The sequence below is a fragment of the Plecotus auritus genome (assembly GCF_963455305.1).
Source record: "Plecotus auritus genome assembly, chromosome: 7".
Lineage (NCBI taxonomy): Eukaryota > Metazoa > Chordata > Mammalia > Chiroptera > Vespertilionidae > Plecotus > Plecotus auritus.
The window spans coordinates 11,570,099-11,587,235 of record NC_137774.1 but is presented as its reverse complement, the minus strand read 5'-3'; the positions used below and the strand labels follow the sequence as shown (position 1 = coordinate 11,587,235).

General features: G+C 46.2%; 1 protein-coding gene across 1 annotated transcript; it reads right to left on the bottom strand.

Moving 5' to 3' along the window:
* Nucleotides 1-2: 2 nt before the first annotated feature.
* On the bottom strand, nucleotides 3-14,870 carry UBE2Z (ubiquitin conjugating enzyme E2 Z). Its single transcript, XM_080682105.1, has 7 exons — nucleotides 14,476-14,870; nucleotides 12,542-12,614; nucleotides 10,471-10,658; nucleotides 8,070-8,181; nucleotides 6,708-6,820; nucleotides 5,963-6,053; nucleotides 3-2,027 (listed from the first exon to the last, which is right to left on the bottom strand). The coding sequence occupies exons 1-7, from the start codon at nucleotides 14,796-14,798 to the stop codon at nucleotides 1,857-1,859; spliced, it is 1,071 nt and encodes a 356-aa protein (XP_080538231.1). The 5' UTR covers nucleotides 14,799-14,870; the 3' UTR covers nucleotides 3-1,856.
* Between the last annotated feature and the right edge of the window lie 2,267 nt (nucleotides 14,871-17,137).

Here is a 17,137-nt window from a genome sequence, read left to right as displayed (position 1 = left end):
AAAAGAAAAAAAAAAAAAAAAACTTCATTTATGTACAGTCAGATATAAAGACATCTCTTTGACTCCTGTGCATATATTTCCTCAACTCAAGATTAGGGAGTAAAAGTCAGGCCAGTATGCCAGACATGCTCTGCCCATGACAGGGCCAAGGAGAAGATTGTCACTTGAAAGTGGGAACACTTAAATGGATGACAGACAACACTGGACCGACAGACCAAGGGCATTCTTCTAAGCCCTGTACTAGCTCTGGGAATGGAAGAGGGAAATTGGAAGCAGGGTGCCTTTTTGAGTCTCCTTGCAGAAAGACCACCCGTTAGATATCCAAGATAAACTTCTGTTCTCCAGACCCACTTCCTGTCCAGTTCCTTTGCTTCCTGCCCTCCCAAGTAGGACATTCTCCTTTGTGCCCAACCCCCTTCCCAACTCCCCCAGGGAAGTCCCATGATTCACAAGGCAGAGGCCTCCATAGCAGCTGGAAGAGCAGATACAAGTTATCCTCTCTCTCACATGTGGCTGGATACTGATTGGGGCCCTGTGTCAGGTGGGTCACCAATAACCCACTGGGAGCCATAACAATAAGAATCTGGAAAGCACGGGGATAACCCCTCAAAAATGGGAAATATGGACTCCCTTGATGCCCAGTATCAGGGCACCTAAAGCACATTTTTCTGAGCCAACCAGCTAAAGGATCACTGCAGCTAAATACAGATAAGCACACAGCCAGGCAAACACCCATCAGAGCCAGTGACAAACAGCAGCTGGGAGGCAGGGACAAAGGGAGAGAAGGGTAGGAGTTTCCAGAGTTCCACACCCAATCTCCTCTGCCATTGGCTACCCTTGCTCCCCACTAGTCCCTGGGCCTTGACGTGAGGAAGGGGGACTATAGGCTGGGGGTTGGGGGGGGGGGCACACAAGGATAGCCAAACAAAATACAACAGGATTTGCAACAGCCTCCCCCCTCACCCCACCAAGAAGCAATACCCTCATTGTGACTAGTATTGATGAAAATCTGTGAGACTATTCTATATAGTGGCTCTATCATACATCCAGCAGCTGCCTGAATTGGGAACTTTTTGAATCAATGATTTTTGGGAATAAATAGTACTTTCAGCTTCCTATGGTACCTGTGCAGGCTTTACCAAGACTTTGGTTCAGTCCCATCACATTTACCTTCTGTCTTAAATCTAGAAATGGGGGAGGGGATGGGAGGAGAGAAAGGTGCTCAGGTGCTAAGTAAAACTCACTGATCAGCAGCCTAGATTCCACCACTGTTCCTTCTCTTTGGTCTGTCTAGAACAGTGACTATAAATTAGGAAAAACAAAATTATGCTGGCCCACGGGAAATAATGGGGGAAAAGAGGCAAGGAGGAAAAGGGCATTGGGAAGCCCTGCTTCAAGACTGAAGACAGACAGACAACCAACCACCCAGACTGCTTAAGTGTCACAGACAGCCCCCCACCCCAAGCTCCCTTCCAAATATCCCATAATCATTTGGGCACACTCCCTCTTGGAATTGCAATTTCTGTCTCCCAACTATCCCTAAGGAGCTGGCCCTTTGGAGAGGTGTGTCGGTTGTTTTGTTTTTGCCAGAGGCCCTCGCCCTAGGTGCTCCTGCATAGGTCCCTTGGCCCCTGATATGGGATGAACATAGCCCCAGATGCTTGAGAGCCAGGGAAGTCAGATCAGGAACAGCCTCCCCACTCCCACACCCTGGGAGATCCAAGCTTGCTTGGTTCTTGCCATCTTGCAGGATGACGTCACATTGGAGGGAGATACACAGTGCCTCTCCATCCCTGGGGTGGGGAAAGGAACTTGCTGGGACTCTCGAGTGGGGGGAAGGGAGAAGGGAGCAGGATCTAAACCCTCAAGCTCCCATGCAGGTCTGTCTCTGTCCCAGACGAGCTGCTGTCAGAGTCCATTTCGGCGTTTTCATTATGGAGCCTCTCCAGCACTTTCTGACGAATCAGTCCCAGGCGCATCAAGAGGGACTGGTAGTCAAAGTGGCCCCGCTTCTCTCCAAAAGGGTCCTGTAGGGGAAAGGAGACAAGGGGGATGGAAGACGCAAGTCTGGGTGGCTCACCCTAGCGAGAGCAGCTTTAGGCCCATGTGAAACGCACGCTCAACTTCTGAATCATAGGAAGAGAGGAGGGCACAGCACAGACAGTTCTGAACAGCAGACAACATAATCTTTGTTCAGGAATATTATGGCCCATGTACTGCCCCAGACAGGTCTGGCTTTGGCCAACATTCAAATGTGTTTGCATTCCTCAGAAACAAGCCAATATACAGAGGCAACACTAAAGGCAAGATAAATGGGGAAGAGAAATACAAGACCAGGATTGTAATGAAGTGTATCCGTGTTTCCAATTAACCTCAAAAACTATACAAGGGGGAAATTATCCTTCATTGCCTATAGAATAGGTTCAACACTGATGCCTAGGAATGTAACTCTTCTTTATATCAATTGCTAGTGACCCGGTGCATGAAATTTGTGCACGGGGCGGGGGGGGGGGGGGTTCCCTCAGCCCAGCCTGCACCTCTCCAATTGGGGACCCCATGGGGGATGTCCGACTGCTGGTTTAGGCCCGATCCCTAAACTGGCAGTTGGACATCCCTCTTGCAATCTGGGACTGCTGGCTCCTAACCGCTCACCTGCCTACCTGCCTGCCTAATCACCCCTAACTGCCCTCTTCCCCTGCTGGCCTGATCTCGCCCCTAACTGCTCTCCCCTGCCGGCCTGATCTCACCCCCAACTGCGCTCCCCTACCTGCCTGATCGCCCCCAACTGCCCTCCCCTGCTGGCCTGATCGCCCCTAACTGCCTCTGCCTCGGCCCCCACCACCATGGCTTTGTCTGGAAGGAAGTCAGACGTCCGGAAGATGGCTGGTCGACCCAGTCTAATTAGCACATTATCCTTTTATTAGTATAGATGGTAAACTTGGTTTTGTTATATGTTGTTTTGCTGCCGTTCCAAGAACTTAACAACATTAAATGAAGACTTACTGTACTCAAAAAGGGTAATTTGTTTTCTAAGGTCACAGAGAGGTCTAGAACTTAGGAGTTCTGACTTCCAAATAAGCACCTGTACTCTTTCCCAGGGACCAATCACCATACTCCTATCCAGGTTTCTGGGCATCATGCCAGGGCCAACTAGCCTTGATCCTAGTCCTTGTCATTCTAGATCAAAGATCTCCAAACATTATACAGAAAGGGCTTAACTGTCCTTAAAGTCCAAAAATAAATAGTTGGGATGAAGGATATAAAAAAAGGAATTAAAACAAAACAAAACAAAGAATTAAAAATGCTACATAAGGAATATGGCAGCCAAGTAGCATGGCCAAGGCTCAAATAAATGGAGACTACTTTCCTTGGCAGTCACAAAAAGGCGTATGATTTTTACTTCTCACAATCTGTCTCCTTCACCCACATAAACTCCTTCCACACTTCTGCCCACATATTACCCCCATGATCAGGGACAAGGTGACGGAAGTCAGTCACTGTGACTATAGCGCACATTTTACACTTAGGAAGGTTATATTCCCCCAAAGGCTGAAATTCACACTTACTCTGGAGCTATCCATTTTCCAAATCTTCCTTTTTTAAAAAAAATATACTTTTATTGATTTCAGAGGGGAAGAGAGAGGGAGAGATAGAAACATCAATGATGAGAGAGAATCATTGATTGGCTGCCTCCTGCATGTCCCCTACCGGGGGATCAAGCCTGCAACCTGGGCATGTGCCCTAGACTGGAATCGAACCTGGGACCATTCAGTCCGCAGGCTGACGCTCTATCCACTGAGCCACGCCGGCGAGGCCAAATCTTCCTTTTTTCATATTTGGGTCCATTTCTACCCACTGTCCTTCCCAGATGTTGCGTTCCCTTTCCTTCCCTCATCATGTTATTTTTCCTTAATACACTGAATATTGGAAATGCTGCTGGGTACCAGCAATGAGAATTCCTGATGGGGAACAAACCACAGCATCCATCATCTTCAATATACTTTTTAAAATAAATACTTTTTATTGATTTTAGAGAGACAGGAAGGGAGAGGGAGAGAGAAAACATCAATGAGAAAGAAACATTGATCAGCTGCCTCCTGCACGCCCCCTATTGGGAATCAATCTGGAATCCTGGGCATGTGCTCTGACTAGGAATCAGGGCTCGATATACTCTTGAGCTGGCCTTACCCTTTGAGTTTAAATGTGTCAGGTGGGTGTGAAGTCTTTGAAGGAAGGATAGGGAAACTAACATTTCTAAGCAGCACCTGAGAGAACAAGACATTTACTTCTGCTGCTGGTGCTGGGTGGGAAGTGGGAGGGAGTGGGGCAGGAGAAGAACCCAAGAAGAGCTGGAGAGAACCTTAAGAGGTCTTAGTCATTTACCCACTCGCCGTATTTCTTTATTTATTTATTTTTTTAAATATATTTTATTGATTTTTTACAGAGAGGAAGGGAGAGGGATGATAGAGAGTTAGAAACATCGACGAGAGAGAAACACCGATCAGCTGCCTCCTGCACACCCCCCACCGGGGATGTGCCCGCAACCAAGGTACACGCCCCTGACCGGAATCGAACCCGGGACCCCTCAGTCCGCAGGCCGACGCTCTATCCACTGAGCCAAACTGGTCAGGGCCCCACTCGCCGTATTTCTAAGTAACATCACCAGTAAGTGATCCAAAAGACTCAAGAACTAGTCCTTCAATACTAAGGGTTCTCACACTCTACCAACCAGGCTGTTTATTTTGAAGCCTATTTGCAATTTGGTTTAGTAAGAACCTCTTTTTAAAAAAAATTATTATTGATTTCAGAGAGTAAGGGAGAGGAAGAGAGATAGAAACATCAATGATGAGGAGAATCATTGATGGACTGCCTCCTGCATAGCACACAACGGGGGATAGAACCTGCAACTTGGGCATGTGCCCTGACGGGGATCGAACCGTAATCTCCTGGTTCATAGGTTGAACCTCAACCATGAGCCACACTGGCCAGACTAAGAATCTCTCTCTTTTTTTTTTTTTACTGATTTTTTTACAGAGAGGAGGGGAGAGGGATAGAGAGTTAGAAACATCGATGAGAGAGAAACATCGATCAGCTACCTCCTGCACGCCCCCTACTGGGGATGTGCCCACAACCAAGGTACATGCCCTTGACCGGAATTGAACCTGGGACCCTTGAGTCCTCAGGCCGATGCTCTATCCACTGAGCCAAACTGGTCAGGGCAAGAATCTCTTCTTTAAACAAGCCTTAAGTTCTGTACTCTTTTTAAAAAAAATATGTATTTTTATTGACTTTGAGAGGAAGAGAGAGAGAGAAACATCAATGATGAGAGAGAATCATTAATCGACTGCCTTCTGCACGCCCCTTACTGGGGGTCGAGCCCGAAACCCAAGCATGTGCCCTTGACCAGAATCAAACCCAGGACCCTTCAGTCCGCAGGCCGACGCTCTATCCACTGAGCCAAATCAGCTAGGGCAAGTTCTGTACTCTTATTGGAAGCAGAAGCACATTTCCCCAGTATATGCACAGAATGAATAATTGGTTACCATCTTGTAATAGGAATCTCAACATATAACACTATATACACAATGCTTCTCTAAGCCTTCTTTCTCTTAGCACCCCTCTGGGCTAGGGATGGAATTCCAATAGATGACTCTACCCTTACTATCCTTAAGATTCTGAGAGAGCTGAGTGTTCTTGATTTGAAAAGACTACTGACCAAGAGGAGGAGTTCTAGGCTGGAATGATTCAGATTCTGCTCATGAGTACCTAGTTTATGCTAGGAATTTAGAACCAACTCCATACGGCTTTAGGCAAGTCAGTCTCCTCTCTGAGCCTCAGCTACTCAACTAAACTAGGTTCCTTTTGGCTCCGAGTTCTATGAGAGGTGTGGATGTCACTCTGGAGGGGGATTTTACATAGTCTGCTGGAAGGCCTCTGGAGTCAACAGCAGGGACCGCATTACCTGCATAGTCTGGCCTTGAAGGTGCAGGCGATCTTTGCAGGCCACCTCATAGAAGTCGTAATACTCCAGGAAGGACTTCTCCATCACTCCTCTGGAAAACAAGCAGAGAAGCTTACGTTAGGAACAAGGGGGCAAGGGGTCACCCCTTCACTATCTAAGCTTAAGGCCAAATTAAACAGCTAGAGTTCCTAGGCTCATGGTTAATTTCTCTAAATCTTAAGGATTATAAAATGAGTAACTGTTAATACCAATCATTCCAATCCCAACTTCAACTCATGTCTTGCTCAATCTCATTTGTTTTCTACAGGCCATCCTTAATTCCAATCCTTACTCAACATTCTCCAAGGAAGTTTGTTTCGTTGCTCTTGACTTTATTCTTCTTGTTTTAACACTTAGAAATAAAGTTGAACATTAAGAAATAGGTTTATTATGAAGTGCTCTATACCTCATTTGGCTGTAGAACAGTTATGTCTTTAATATGGCCAGATTCTCGAAACTGGGGGCTCCCTGAGGACATGGACTATATCTTTCCATCAGGCCTGATACTCTCCAAGAACAGAGAATCTCTCTCTCTGAACTTCCTCTTGGGGAACCCTCATGAACCACATGTTTTTAAACCACTTGCTTCTTCTCTGTCTCCCTCTGGTGCCCAACATTGGATTTTGCCTCAAAAGTTCTCAAAGGTATGAACCAGCTAAATCTCCAAAAGGAATACAAGTTCCAAGTGGGTTCTTGATACACATACCGTAAGGGTTCAGGGCAGGGACACTTTCCTTCCATCATGTCACAGACCGCCACTCTGATGGTCTCATGCCGAATACACTCATTATAATTTTTGCTGTCTCCTGGATGTCTCTCCTGTAATGTGACAGACACCATAGAATCCAAGTACAAAGAGAAAAGCCAATGGGAAGAGACTTCAGAATTAGTATGGGGCTTGTGACCCAAGCAACTGAACAAGGGAATATCTTTTCACTGTATGGCAAACCCATTAAAGAGCAACTAGGCCTTCATTTTTGAGACTGTTTACCTCCTCCCAATGCATACCAATACCCATCCTCTGTTACGAGTCATATGATCTATAAGCATCAAACTAGATCCATCAAATTTTCCAAAGCCTGAAATGAAAGGCCTCTCAGGGAAGGATTAGTGAGAAATAACCAATTATGCATAAATGACGTTAGGCGTCTCAGTCTAGAAAGTCTGTATGGTATCAGGATGCTTCCTGGTTAACTCCTTTACACATGTGTATGGTCCTACCATTACTGATTATATGTGAATTTTTCCCCAGTAAATACAGTTAGCCCTTCTTATATGCAGGTTTCACATCCGTGTATTCAACCAACAGCTGATCAAAAACAGTATCTTCACCTTCCCAACCATGAATAAAAAATACTGTTTTCAATCCACAGTTGGTTGAATAGATGGATGCAAAGGGCCCATCATAGTCAAAGTTATATGCGAATTTTCTTCCTTTTTCTAAAAAAAATATTTTTATTGATTTCAGAGAGGAAGGGAGAGGGAGAGAGAGATAGAAATATCAATGATGAGAGAAGATCATTAATCGGCTGTCTCCTGCACGCTCCCATAACCCTTGACCGGAATCAAACCCAGGACTCTTCAGTCTGCAGGTCGACACTCTATCCACTGAGCCAAACCAGCTAGGGCTGTATATAAATTTTCAACTGTGGATTGTTCAAGGGTCAACTCTTATTTCATAACTTCCAAAGAATGCCTGGCTTGGCAGCAGTCATTACAGAACACCTCAAGGGGACACTGGAGAATGGAGGCATGCAGAAGAACACAGCGGGTAAGACAGCCCCCAAAGCAGGCTCAGAATTAATTTCCAAATGATTCCACTGACTTCCACATAGTGGATTAATCCAAGTCAAATGGAAATACCTTGAATGTTACTGTAACTCACAAGGGAAAAAATTCACTAATGAGGAGCAGGCATGCCAGCTCCTTTTTCTCTCCTAAAGTGACAAGTTTAATACATAGGCTAAGCCAGGTTAAAAACAACAATCCCAAAACCCTTGAACAGACCCTCTCAGATCTCTTAAAACCCAACATTCCACACCCCAGAGCTGGACCCACCTGGTCTTACCTGCTCAAAGCCAGGCTCATTGTGATAGGGGTTCTCAGTCATCAGGGACTGGATGGAGATAAGTACAGAAGAGATGCTCTGGGCTGGGCTCCAGGCAGGGCCAGTCCATGTACTGCAAAATACATCAGAGGAAATGGAAGAGGGATGAGGCACAGAGAGAGGGGGAAAGACCAGTACACAAGTACCCTGGGGCCTAGCAGCACAACCTTTCTCTTTCACTATTAATACTCTGGATTTTCCCAACCGCTGTCTCACCCTCATTCACAAGAAATCAGTCAACTGCCTAATCCTCTTATCAAGTGGGACAAAAGAAAAGAGGGTAAAGCAAGCAAGATAACTTTGAAGGGATTTTCTTTGGGTTAGGAAAGAAATAGTAGCTAGGGAAGGTTCTGTTAATCAGAATGAAAGAAATAAGGTGAGAAAAAGCTCCAAAGGGAGTAAAAATGTTAACTTCTGTGGACCTCAAAGAGCTTACTTATTTACTTATGGGTATGATGGAGTTAGGAGAGAAAAGCTGAGCACAGAGGGACAGAGGGGACAAAGCCATCTGGTTAGAGGCCACATGGTGGGATTGATGATCAGGGATCCAGTTCTTTATCAAGCCCCCAAGGAGTGTCAGATCCTCTGAGGATTACAGAACTCTGCCAAAGGACATGAAGGTAGAATAAGGGGCACTTCTACTTTGTGGAGGGTCTGAAAATACATGAAAAACAACCTGAATAGGAGAGAAACACCAAACCACTCCTCTCTTTCATAAATCTGACCAAATAGTCAGAGGAAGAGGGTGGGCTGGACATTAATGATATTTATTTTTATTAACTACTAAGAGGGCACCTGAGCCACAACTGCTTCTTCAAGTTAGCCGGTCAATTCTCTTTCCCCATTGGTCTTGAGGAAAGCCCAAGTAAGCGATTCGAAACAGTAACTACATCAGAGCTCGCTCTCCAGTACCTCTCAATCTGTTCTTCTCAGCTTTGCTCCCCCCAAAACTGTAAACTTTGTGCTAAGGTGTCACATATTCAGGGATTCAAGTCAACATGGTACTTTCATTAAATTTCTTTTGTAAGTCAGCCCAGCATTTTTTTCTAGGTAGGGAGGGAAGAAATGAGGCTGATAAAAGTGAATATAATCACCCAAGAACTCACGGGAAAGTTCTACTTCAATTCTTTGTGGCAAATATTCAATTTCAGGGTAGCTTCTTCTTTTCCACCCAACATACTTCTGCCACTCTGACCCACTACCATCTTGCTTCCCCTATTTCTACTGTGAGCCGGTGTTTGCTCAAAATAGTTTTGTATTGGCCTAATGAAGGAGAATTTAATACAAAATACTTTCATGAACTTTATACAGAAGCAATAACTAAATTTCTTTACCACCGTGGGTTACACAGACCACTATCCTACCTGCAGACAGTTATATACCCTAGTGAGATAAAGGGCTTTCTTTAAGGACAACCTCCTTTACCGGACTTCCTTACTGTCACAATCATAGGATATACCCCTAGGTCTGAGAGATTAAAAAATATATATATCATGTCTCCAGTTTGTGTCAGCTACCTTGTCCACACACAACCCTGGAAATTATTGGACAGGAAGAAAGGAAACAGTATCACCAGCACGGGTAACTTTCTCAACTGCAACCTGCACTTGCTCTCTGCCCCGGGGAAATTCAGACCACACTAAAAAGACCAATTCAGAATATACTAGAAGACATTTCCATTCTGAATTTTCAACCCCTTAATGCAATTAAAAGAAATGGATGAGAACTACATGAAGCAAAATCTCAGTTGCACCCAGAAATGAAATGTACTTAAAACTTCTGTGTTTTGTATGTGATGTGATTTCCAACCTCAGGCATTTTTCATTCAGTTGTTAAAATATCATAATTATTATCACCACCATCACCGCCTCCAAAGCCACTCAATGAGACTCAGAAATAAGACACCCACAATCTTGAATGGCACAGATCTGCAGCCTTTCTCAACCTGTTTGGGAGAGAATTAAGCCCTGATGCCCTACGGGAGTGGTTCTCAAACAGGAGTGTGCAGCAGAATCACCTGGAGGACTTGGAAGACAGACTGCTGGGCCCCAGTCCTAGAGTTTCTGATATAGTAAGTCTAGGGTGGGGCCCCAGAATCTGCAAGGCTACACGTTCCCAGATGCTGGTGCTGCTCAGGGAGAACCACTTCACTAAGGCATCCACCGTATGTAATGAATTAACTTCTCTCTTTTGCATCTGGAACGATACTAGTTACGGACCGTCCTGAGGAGAATTGAGGCAATAGTCACTCCAATTATTTTCTGTGTTCTGTAGTTCAGACGAGAAACTCTGGTTGATAAAGGCTGGCCTAGAGTAATTATTTGCTAGCAACCAACTTGGCCACTTAGAAGTCTCCTCTTACCCTAGAATACTCAAGCAGACTTTCCCATTGCGGTAGAAGTTGGGGTTAAACCTCACTGTGTTATTGCCCGTTGTCATCAGTTTGACCCGAGGAGGGTGGATGGGATAGTCGGGCGGACACCGAAACACGAACAGGAAGAAACCCCCTTCATAAGGAGTGTCAAATGGGCCTGTGATCAATGCATGAATCTGCAAAATAAAACCCCATCTCAAAATTGTGAGGTGATGTCCCATCCCAACCCCTCCTGGCTTCCACTTGCTACCCGTGCTGGAAGCAGGACCTTCATCTGGTATCCACAGTCCATATCCTCTCCATGCAGAATGAACAGCCTGTACTCACTCATATTAATAAACATGTTTGGCCAGTGGAGTGGCATCTTACTCAGGGGTTACATTCTAAAGGTAGATAGAGCCTAAGGTGAAAAGCCAATCTAGTCAAAATCATCCTTGAGTATCCTTAAAACTCGCTTAAAGCCTATATTTTGCTGGAACTTTCTGACCAGTGTTATGTATAGCAAATGGATAGAACACCGATGTGCAAAATATAATATGCATCTGTAAAGTATTATCCTGACATATTTTAAGAAATATGTATTTTTTTCTGAATATGTATGTTTGGATTTGTCCAAGTTTAACATGCGTATGATGCAACTCCACCCTCCATTTATGTGGCACAAAGGGGAGGTAAGATGAATGGAAAAGAGGAAAGGGATGGGAAGCCACAGCACCAGTGCCAGTAACAGTACAGAGCTGAGGGTTGTGATGGAGGCCTAGGGTGTCTACTTCCTCTACAGAGGACCAAACCTACTGCAGAGGATGTGGCTCAGGCAGCATCCAGCTGTGTCAAAGGTGCTAAGAAAAATGTGAAAACTTCATGGTCTACTCAGAGCCATTAGACCATCCCCAGAACTTGCCCCAACACTGTAGGTTACTTTTTTTTTTTTTAATTAAAAAAGAAAAATGCAGTAGCACTTAAAACAGAACACTAAATTCTCTTCCTCCAGCCATGATTATTGAACAAGATTCCCCTAATCTGAACTCAGTTATATTTCTTCTACAAAGGTTCCTAGGCATGTGAGTCTACTCAGAATTTGAACAGCAAGAAGAAGGACCTACAATCCAATGCTTCAGTGTAAGTCCCTACCTTGCTCTGGTGGCACCCTAGGTTTTCTTTTAGCCCTCAGTCATTGGAATAGCAAGCTCAACTGGTATCAACATGCCATCAATTCTGGGAACCTAGGGACTAGCATATTAATACTGATACTTGACTGAGGACAAGATGTTCCAGGAAAAACATTTCCAACCACAAAAATTTTTTTAATTGAAAGAGAAACCTATTCATAACAGATACCCACAATACAAAATCTGAATTTCTGTTAAGGAATTTGAAACTATGAGTTTTCATTAAACACAAGATTTAGGAAATCTGATTTCTTCCCAACATCAGTTTAAGTGCAAATTCACTTCTGATGGTAGAACACTCAATGACAGAGAAGCCTGTGTATCTATGCCAGAGAAATGTGACATTACATACTAAGCTTTCTCTGTGTTTTGTGTGTGAAGGACAAGAGAAGAAAGGTATTTGGGTGGAAGGGATACTCAAAAGCAACCAGTAGGGATGGGAGCCTAACAATGCCTTTTAACTGCAAACACTGTTCTCTTGAGCTTGCCCTATCCCCAACCTTCTCTGCACCTGATTTATAGCAGCAAACTTAAAGGTCAAGAGTGGTGGGATGGGAGAAGAGTTGGGTAGTACAATGGCAGGGTGACCACATAATTTATTATCCAAACTGGAGCACTTCTGAGAATAAGAGGGCCCTATTAATAGTTAGGCTGGAACAAGAGGTGTAAACTGGGATTTCCCAAGCCAAGCAGGACCTATTGGCACCCTAACAAGATACCTGTTCAAGGCTTTGTTCCACCTCACTGTGTAATCTTGGGCAAGCCATTGACTCTCTTGGGGGCTTGATTCCTTCTGTATGCAATCAAGATGTGAGCTGGATAATCTTTTAGACTCTTCACCTTTATGGGCCCAATTTCCCAATACATCCCGACTCCCAGCAAGTACATACCTTAGTCATGTCAACAGTGTCAGGTACAACGAACATTCCCGGAGGAGGCTCCTTATAAATGGACATGATATCCCTGTATAACACCAAGAGGAGGTGGGGAGGGAGTGAGGGAGAGGAGAAAAAAGGGGAATCCCTTGAACAGGACAGTTATCACCTCAGTGAGGCCAGGGTTCGAGAAAGTGGTGCTTGGTACCACAAATGTTTTCACTGTCTTGTTGGCTGAGAAATCTCAGCTGAGTACTTGTCAGGCAGACAGAGAGCAAATTATTATCAAAGGGGCATTGTTTCCTCAGGCGGAGGATAAGGAGAGGGGGGGGGGTGAAAAATCAGAGATCCCAATGGCATCAGATGTCACCCTGGAAAAGCCACATCCCATTTACTCTCACTTCCTCCCACATGGCAATTCATTCACTCCCACCCCCGAGATTCTCAGGTACTACAGCTGAATCCTAAATGAAAACTTATTTTAGTTAACTGGGAAGCACCATCAACCTCACTAAAAAATGAATTCCATAAACCAATGTGGACCTTTGTTGGCAAGTGAACTAGCAGGGAGCAATGATCTTTTTGCCCAGGAGACTAATAGGGCTGAAACTGCTTCAGGCTGGGGAGGGGACCCTCCGAAATTGCTGAGAATCTCACATCTGGAAGATGACAAGTAGTGACTACTATAGAATTTAGAGGATTTCTAGATCATATCTCACAAACTAGAACGGATCAGTTGTAAGCAAGGGTTTAATGGGGAACATTCTAGGTGGAAAAAGGCTAGGGACTTACCAGGGTACATAGGGACATAAAAAGGTGCAAGTAGAGCAGAGAAAATAAGTATTGGCAGAATTCAAGGTATGTCAGGATTGGAAAACTGTATCCTGTGTCAAGCACTGTTTTATTATACACAATGTACTCGTTAATTTCCATTAAAGTCTTGAAAGGTAAGTAGAGATAAATATACGTGAAGGGACTTGGAAAGTGGGGGATGAGAACACCTAGATGGACTATAATGGGAGCATGGGGAGAGAAAGTCTGGTCATCAGGAACCAAGTTTCAGGATTAATAGTAGCTGAAAAGCATTGCCCTTTTCCTATGCAATAGGTACTACGCTAAGCATGTTTGCAAAATATTACCTACCAAATGATATGATCAAGATCAGTCACCCAAGAAGCAAGCACAGAAGGGACTTAGGACCTTGTTCCTATATTTGAATTGGGTACAGCTACTTCAGAAAAGTAAACCAGATAACCCATAGGAAAAAATACAGGAAAGAAATATCTTGACCGGGATATTACATGCCAGAGTGAGATTGGGGGGAGGAAGCCCGAGTTCCTGGAACAGGTGTGAGAGTGGAAGTGGTTCAAGGGAAAACTGTGGGTATGTGAGGGAAGTGATCTAGACTTGGGAAGGGACTCTATGGAGGGGGGTTCAGGAAACGGAATAAAAACAAAGGCTGGTCTCGGGTCTGAGGCCAAGAAAGCAATCGATAGTGTGTGTGTGTATGTGTGTTTCACAAACGGGGCTCGGGAAGAGACGACCAAGGGACCCCGAAGGGTGGGAACTCCAAGGAGTATCTAGCAAGGATGCGGTGGGGAAGGGGGAGAGGGGCGGGGCGGTGGGCGGGAGGGGGTGTTACTGAAGCGCGAAGGGGTCGGGTTTCGGGCAGGCGGTATGGGGGAGGGTTCCGGCATGGAGACGGAGGGCTCGCCGGAGGTTGCCGAGGGGCGGGGTCGGACCTGGGCACTCGAAGGAAGAGGGGTTTGGTGCGTGTGGGGCGGGGAACAGGGGGCTCGGGTCCCGACGCCCCGGACTGGCCAGAAGTGGGCCTTCCAGCCGGGCTGCCGAGGGAGGCGCGCAGGCGGTGGGGAGCTGTAGCGGGAGGGATGGGGGCAGGGAAGGTCGAGCCTGGAGCTCGGGGCTGGGGGAGGAAAACCCCGGCTCACCGCTTGATCCGGAGTAGACACTGCGGCGCGGTTCGCTCGCTGTCCCAATCGGAGCTGAGTGTGGGGTCCCAGTGGCTAAGCAGCGCGGCCCCGTGGGCAGCGGCCGAGGGCGGGAGCCCGGGCAGCGGAGCCAGGCCGCTCCCGGGTCCCCCGGCCCCGCCCGCTGCCGCCGCCGCCGCCCACACATCCGGCAGGAAAGGCGGCCCGAACCCGCCGCCGCTGCCGCTAACGCCAACAACACCAGCGACGCCGCTCGCCCCAGGGCCTGCCGCCCCGGCGCCCGCCGTCGCCGTCGCCGCCTCTTCAGTCGGACTCTCCGCCATCGCTGCTTCGCTTCCGGGACTGCTCGGCAGCACGTCCGCCGACCAGAGCGGCCGCTGCTCCCACCCGCGCCCGCACCACCGAGAGCCGGGCCAGAGTGTCCCCACCCTCGGCAGCCACAGCCCGGTGGCGCTGGCTCCGCCCACCCGCCTCTACCAGCGAGAGGCGCTCTGCAAGAGCGTCCACCCACGGTCCTCCAGGGCGGGCGCGGGAGGGGCTGGAGGGAGGTCCGGGGTTCTGGGCTGTATGGGCGCCGCGCTTTGAGGAACGAGGTTCCGAGGCGAGTCCCCGGGCGCCTCGGTGCTGTTGACAGCCCAATTCTAACATTTCTCTCAAATGTTGAAAGGGGAGGAAGAGAGGGCCATATCCCTTCTTAAGGAGAGCGACCCTCAGACGTGTCCGTGGGGGTCCAGCCTCCTGCAGGGAGACGCTGAATAGATTGGGATAACTCGTTTGGGTCCCTTGCTGTCCGAAAGGCTCTGTGACTTATCCTTCCTCTCTGCACCCTCACTGCTGCCATTGCCCCTGCCTGCAACAGGACCAAGAGGAAGGAAGAAATCAGAACCTGCGAGTAAAAAACTATCTCGTTTTAGTGTTTATTCAATATATATTTATGAAGAGACTATTAAATGCCAGGCACTGTTGCTAGGCGTTGCCATAGGGATCAGGAAACAGACCTAGAGAAGCTTGGTGAAGGGAAAATTCAGGCCTCCTGACTCCAAGCTCGGTGTTTTTTCTTCACACAAGCCCTTGAATATACAGGAATCAAGCAAGGGGCAGTGAGTTTAAATCATGGAAGGATCCCTCAGGACTTTCCTGAGATATGTAAGGTGAAAAATAATACTATGGACTAAGAAAAACAGCTTTCTAAAAAAAGCTTTCCCTTTTCTCCCTAGCAAGAATACAAGCTCATAACTTATCCCGAAAGCCTTGAGGCCAGATGTGTTTCAGAATTTAGAGTAATACTTAGCAGCAGGGCCTGGGGCAGTACCAAATAACCAAACATTGATACTTCTACTGTAAAGTGTATGAATAATCATACTAATTTGGGTGCCCTCATGCATATTCATATTTAAGTCCACGGAATAGCCTCACTTTGGATTATATGTTGCCTCCAAATTTGTATTTTTATTTTTTAAATGTATTTTTATTGATCTCAGAGAGGAAGGGAGAGGGAGAAACATCAGTGATGAAAGAGAATAATTGATCGTCAGCTGCCTCCTGCACGCCCCCTACTGGGAATCAAGACCGCAACCCAGGCATGTGCCCTTGACTGGATTGAAACCTGGGATCATGTAGTCTGCAGGCCAACGCTCTATCCACTGAGCCAAAACGGCTCCGGCCAAATTTGTGTGTGTGTTTTTTTTAAGTGCAATTTTGGTTCTTGCTGGGTAGCTCAGCTGGTTAGAATATCGTTTGGATGTGCCAAGGTTGCTGGTTCAATCCCTGATAAGGGCACATACAAGAATCAACTAATGGGCCTAGCTGGTGTGGCTCAGTTGGTTGCTGGTTTAATTCCTGGTTAGGGTACATGCCTGGGTTTCGGGCTCCATCCCCTGAAGGGAGCGTGCATGAGGCAGCCTATCAGTGTTTTTTTTTTTTTAATTTAATAAATCTTTATTGTTCAGATTATTACAATTGTTCCTCTTTTTTCCCCCCATAGCTCCCCTCCACCCGGTTCCCACTCCACCCTCTGCCCTTACCTCCCCGCCCCACTGTCCTCATCCACAGGTGTACGACCTTTGTCTAGTCTCTTCCTGCATCCCCCACACCCCTTTCCCCCTGAGAATTGTCAGTCCACTCCCTTTCTATGCCCCTGATTCTATTATATTCACCAGTTTATTCTGTTCATCAGATTTTTTATTCACTTGATTTTTAGATTCACTTGTTGATAGATATGTATTTGTTGTTCATAATTTTTATCTTTACCTTTTTCTTCTTCCTCTTCTTAAAGAGTACCTTTCAGCATTTCATATAATACTGGTTTGGTGGTGATGAACTCCTTTAGCTTTTTCTTATCTGTGAAGCTCTTTATCTGACCTTCAATTCTGAATGATAGCTTTGCTGGTAGAGTAATCTTGGTTGTAGGTTCTTGCTGTTCATCACTTTGTATATTTCTTGCCACTCCCGTCTGGCCTGCATAGTTTCTGTTGAGAAATCAGCTGACAATCGCATGGGTGCTCCCTTGTAGATAACTGTTTTTCTCTTGCTGCTTTTAATATTCTCTCTTTGTCTTTTGCTCTTGGCATTTTAATTATGATGTGTCTTGGTGTGGTCCTCTTTGGATTCCTTTTGTTTGGGGTTCTGTGCGCTTCTTGGATTTGTAAGTCTATTTCTTTCA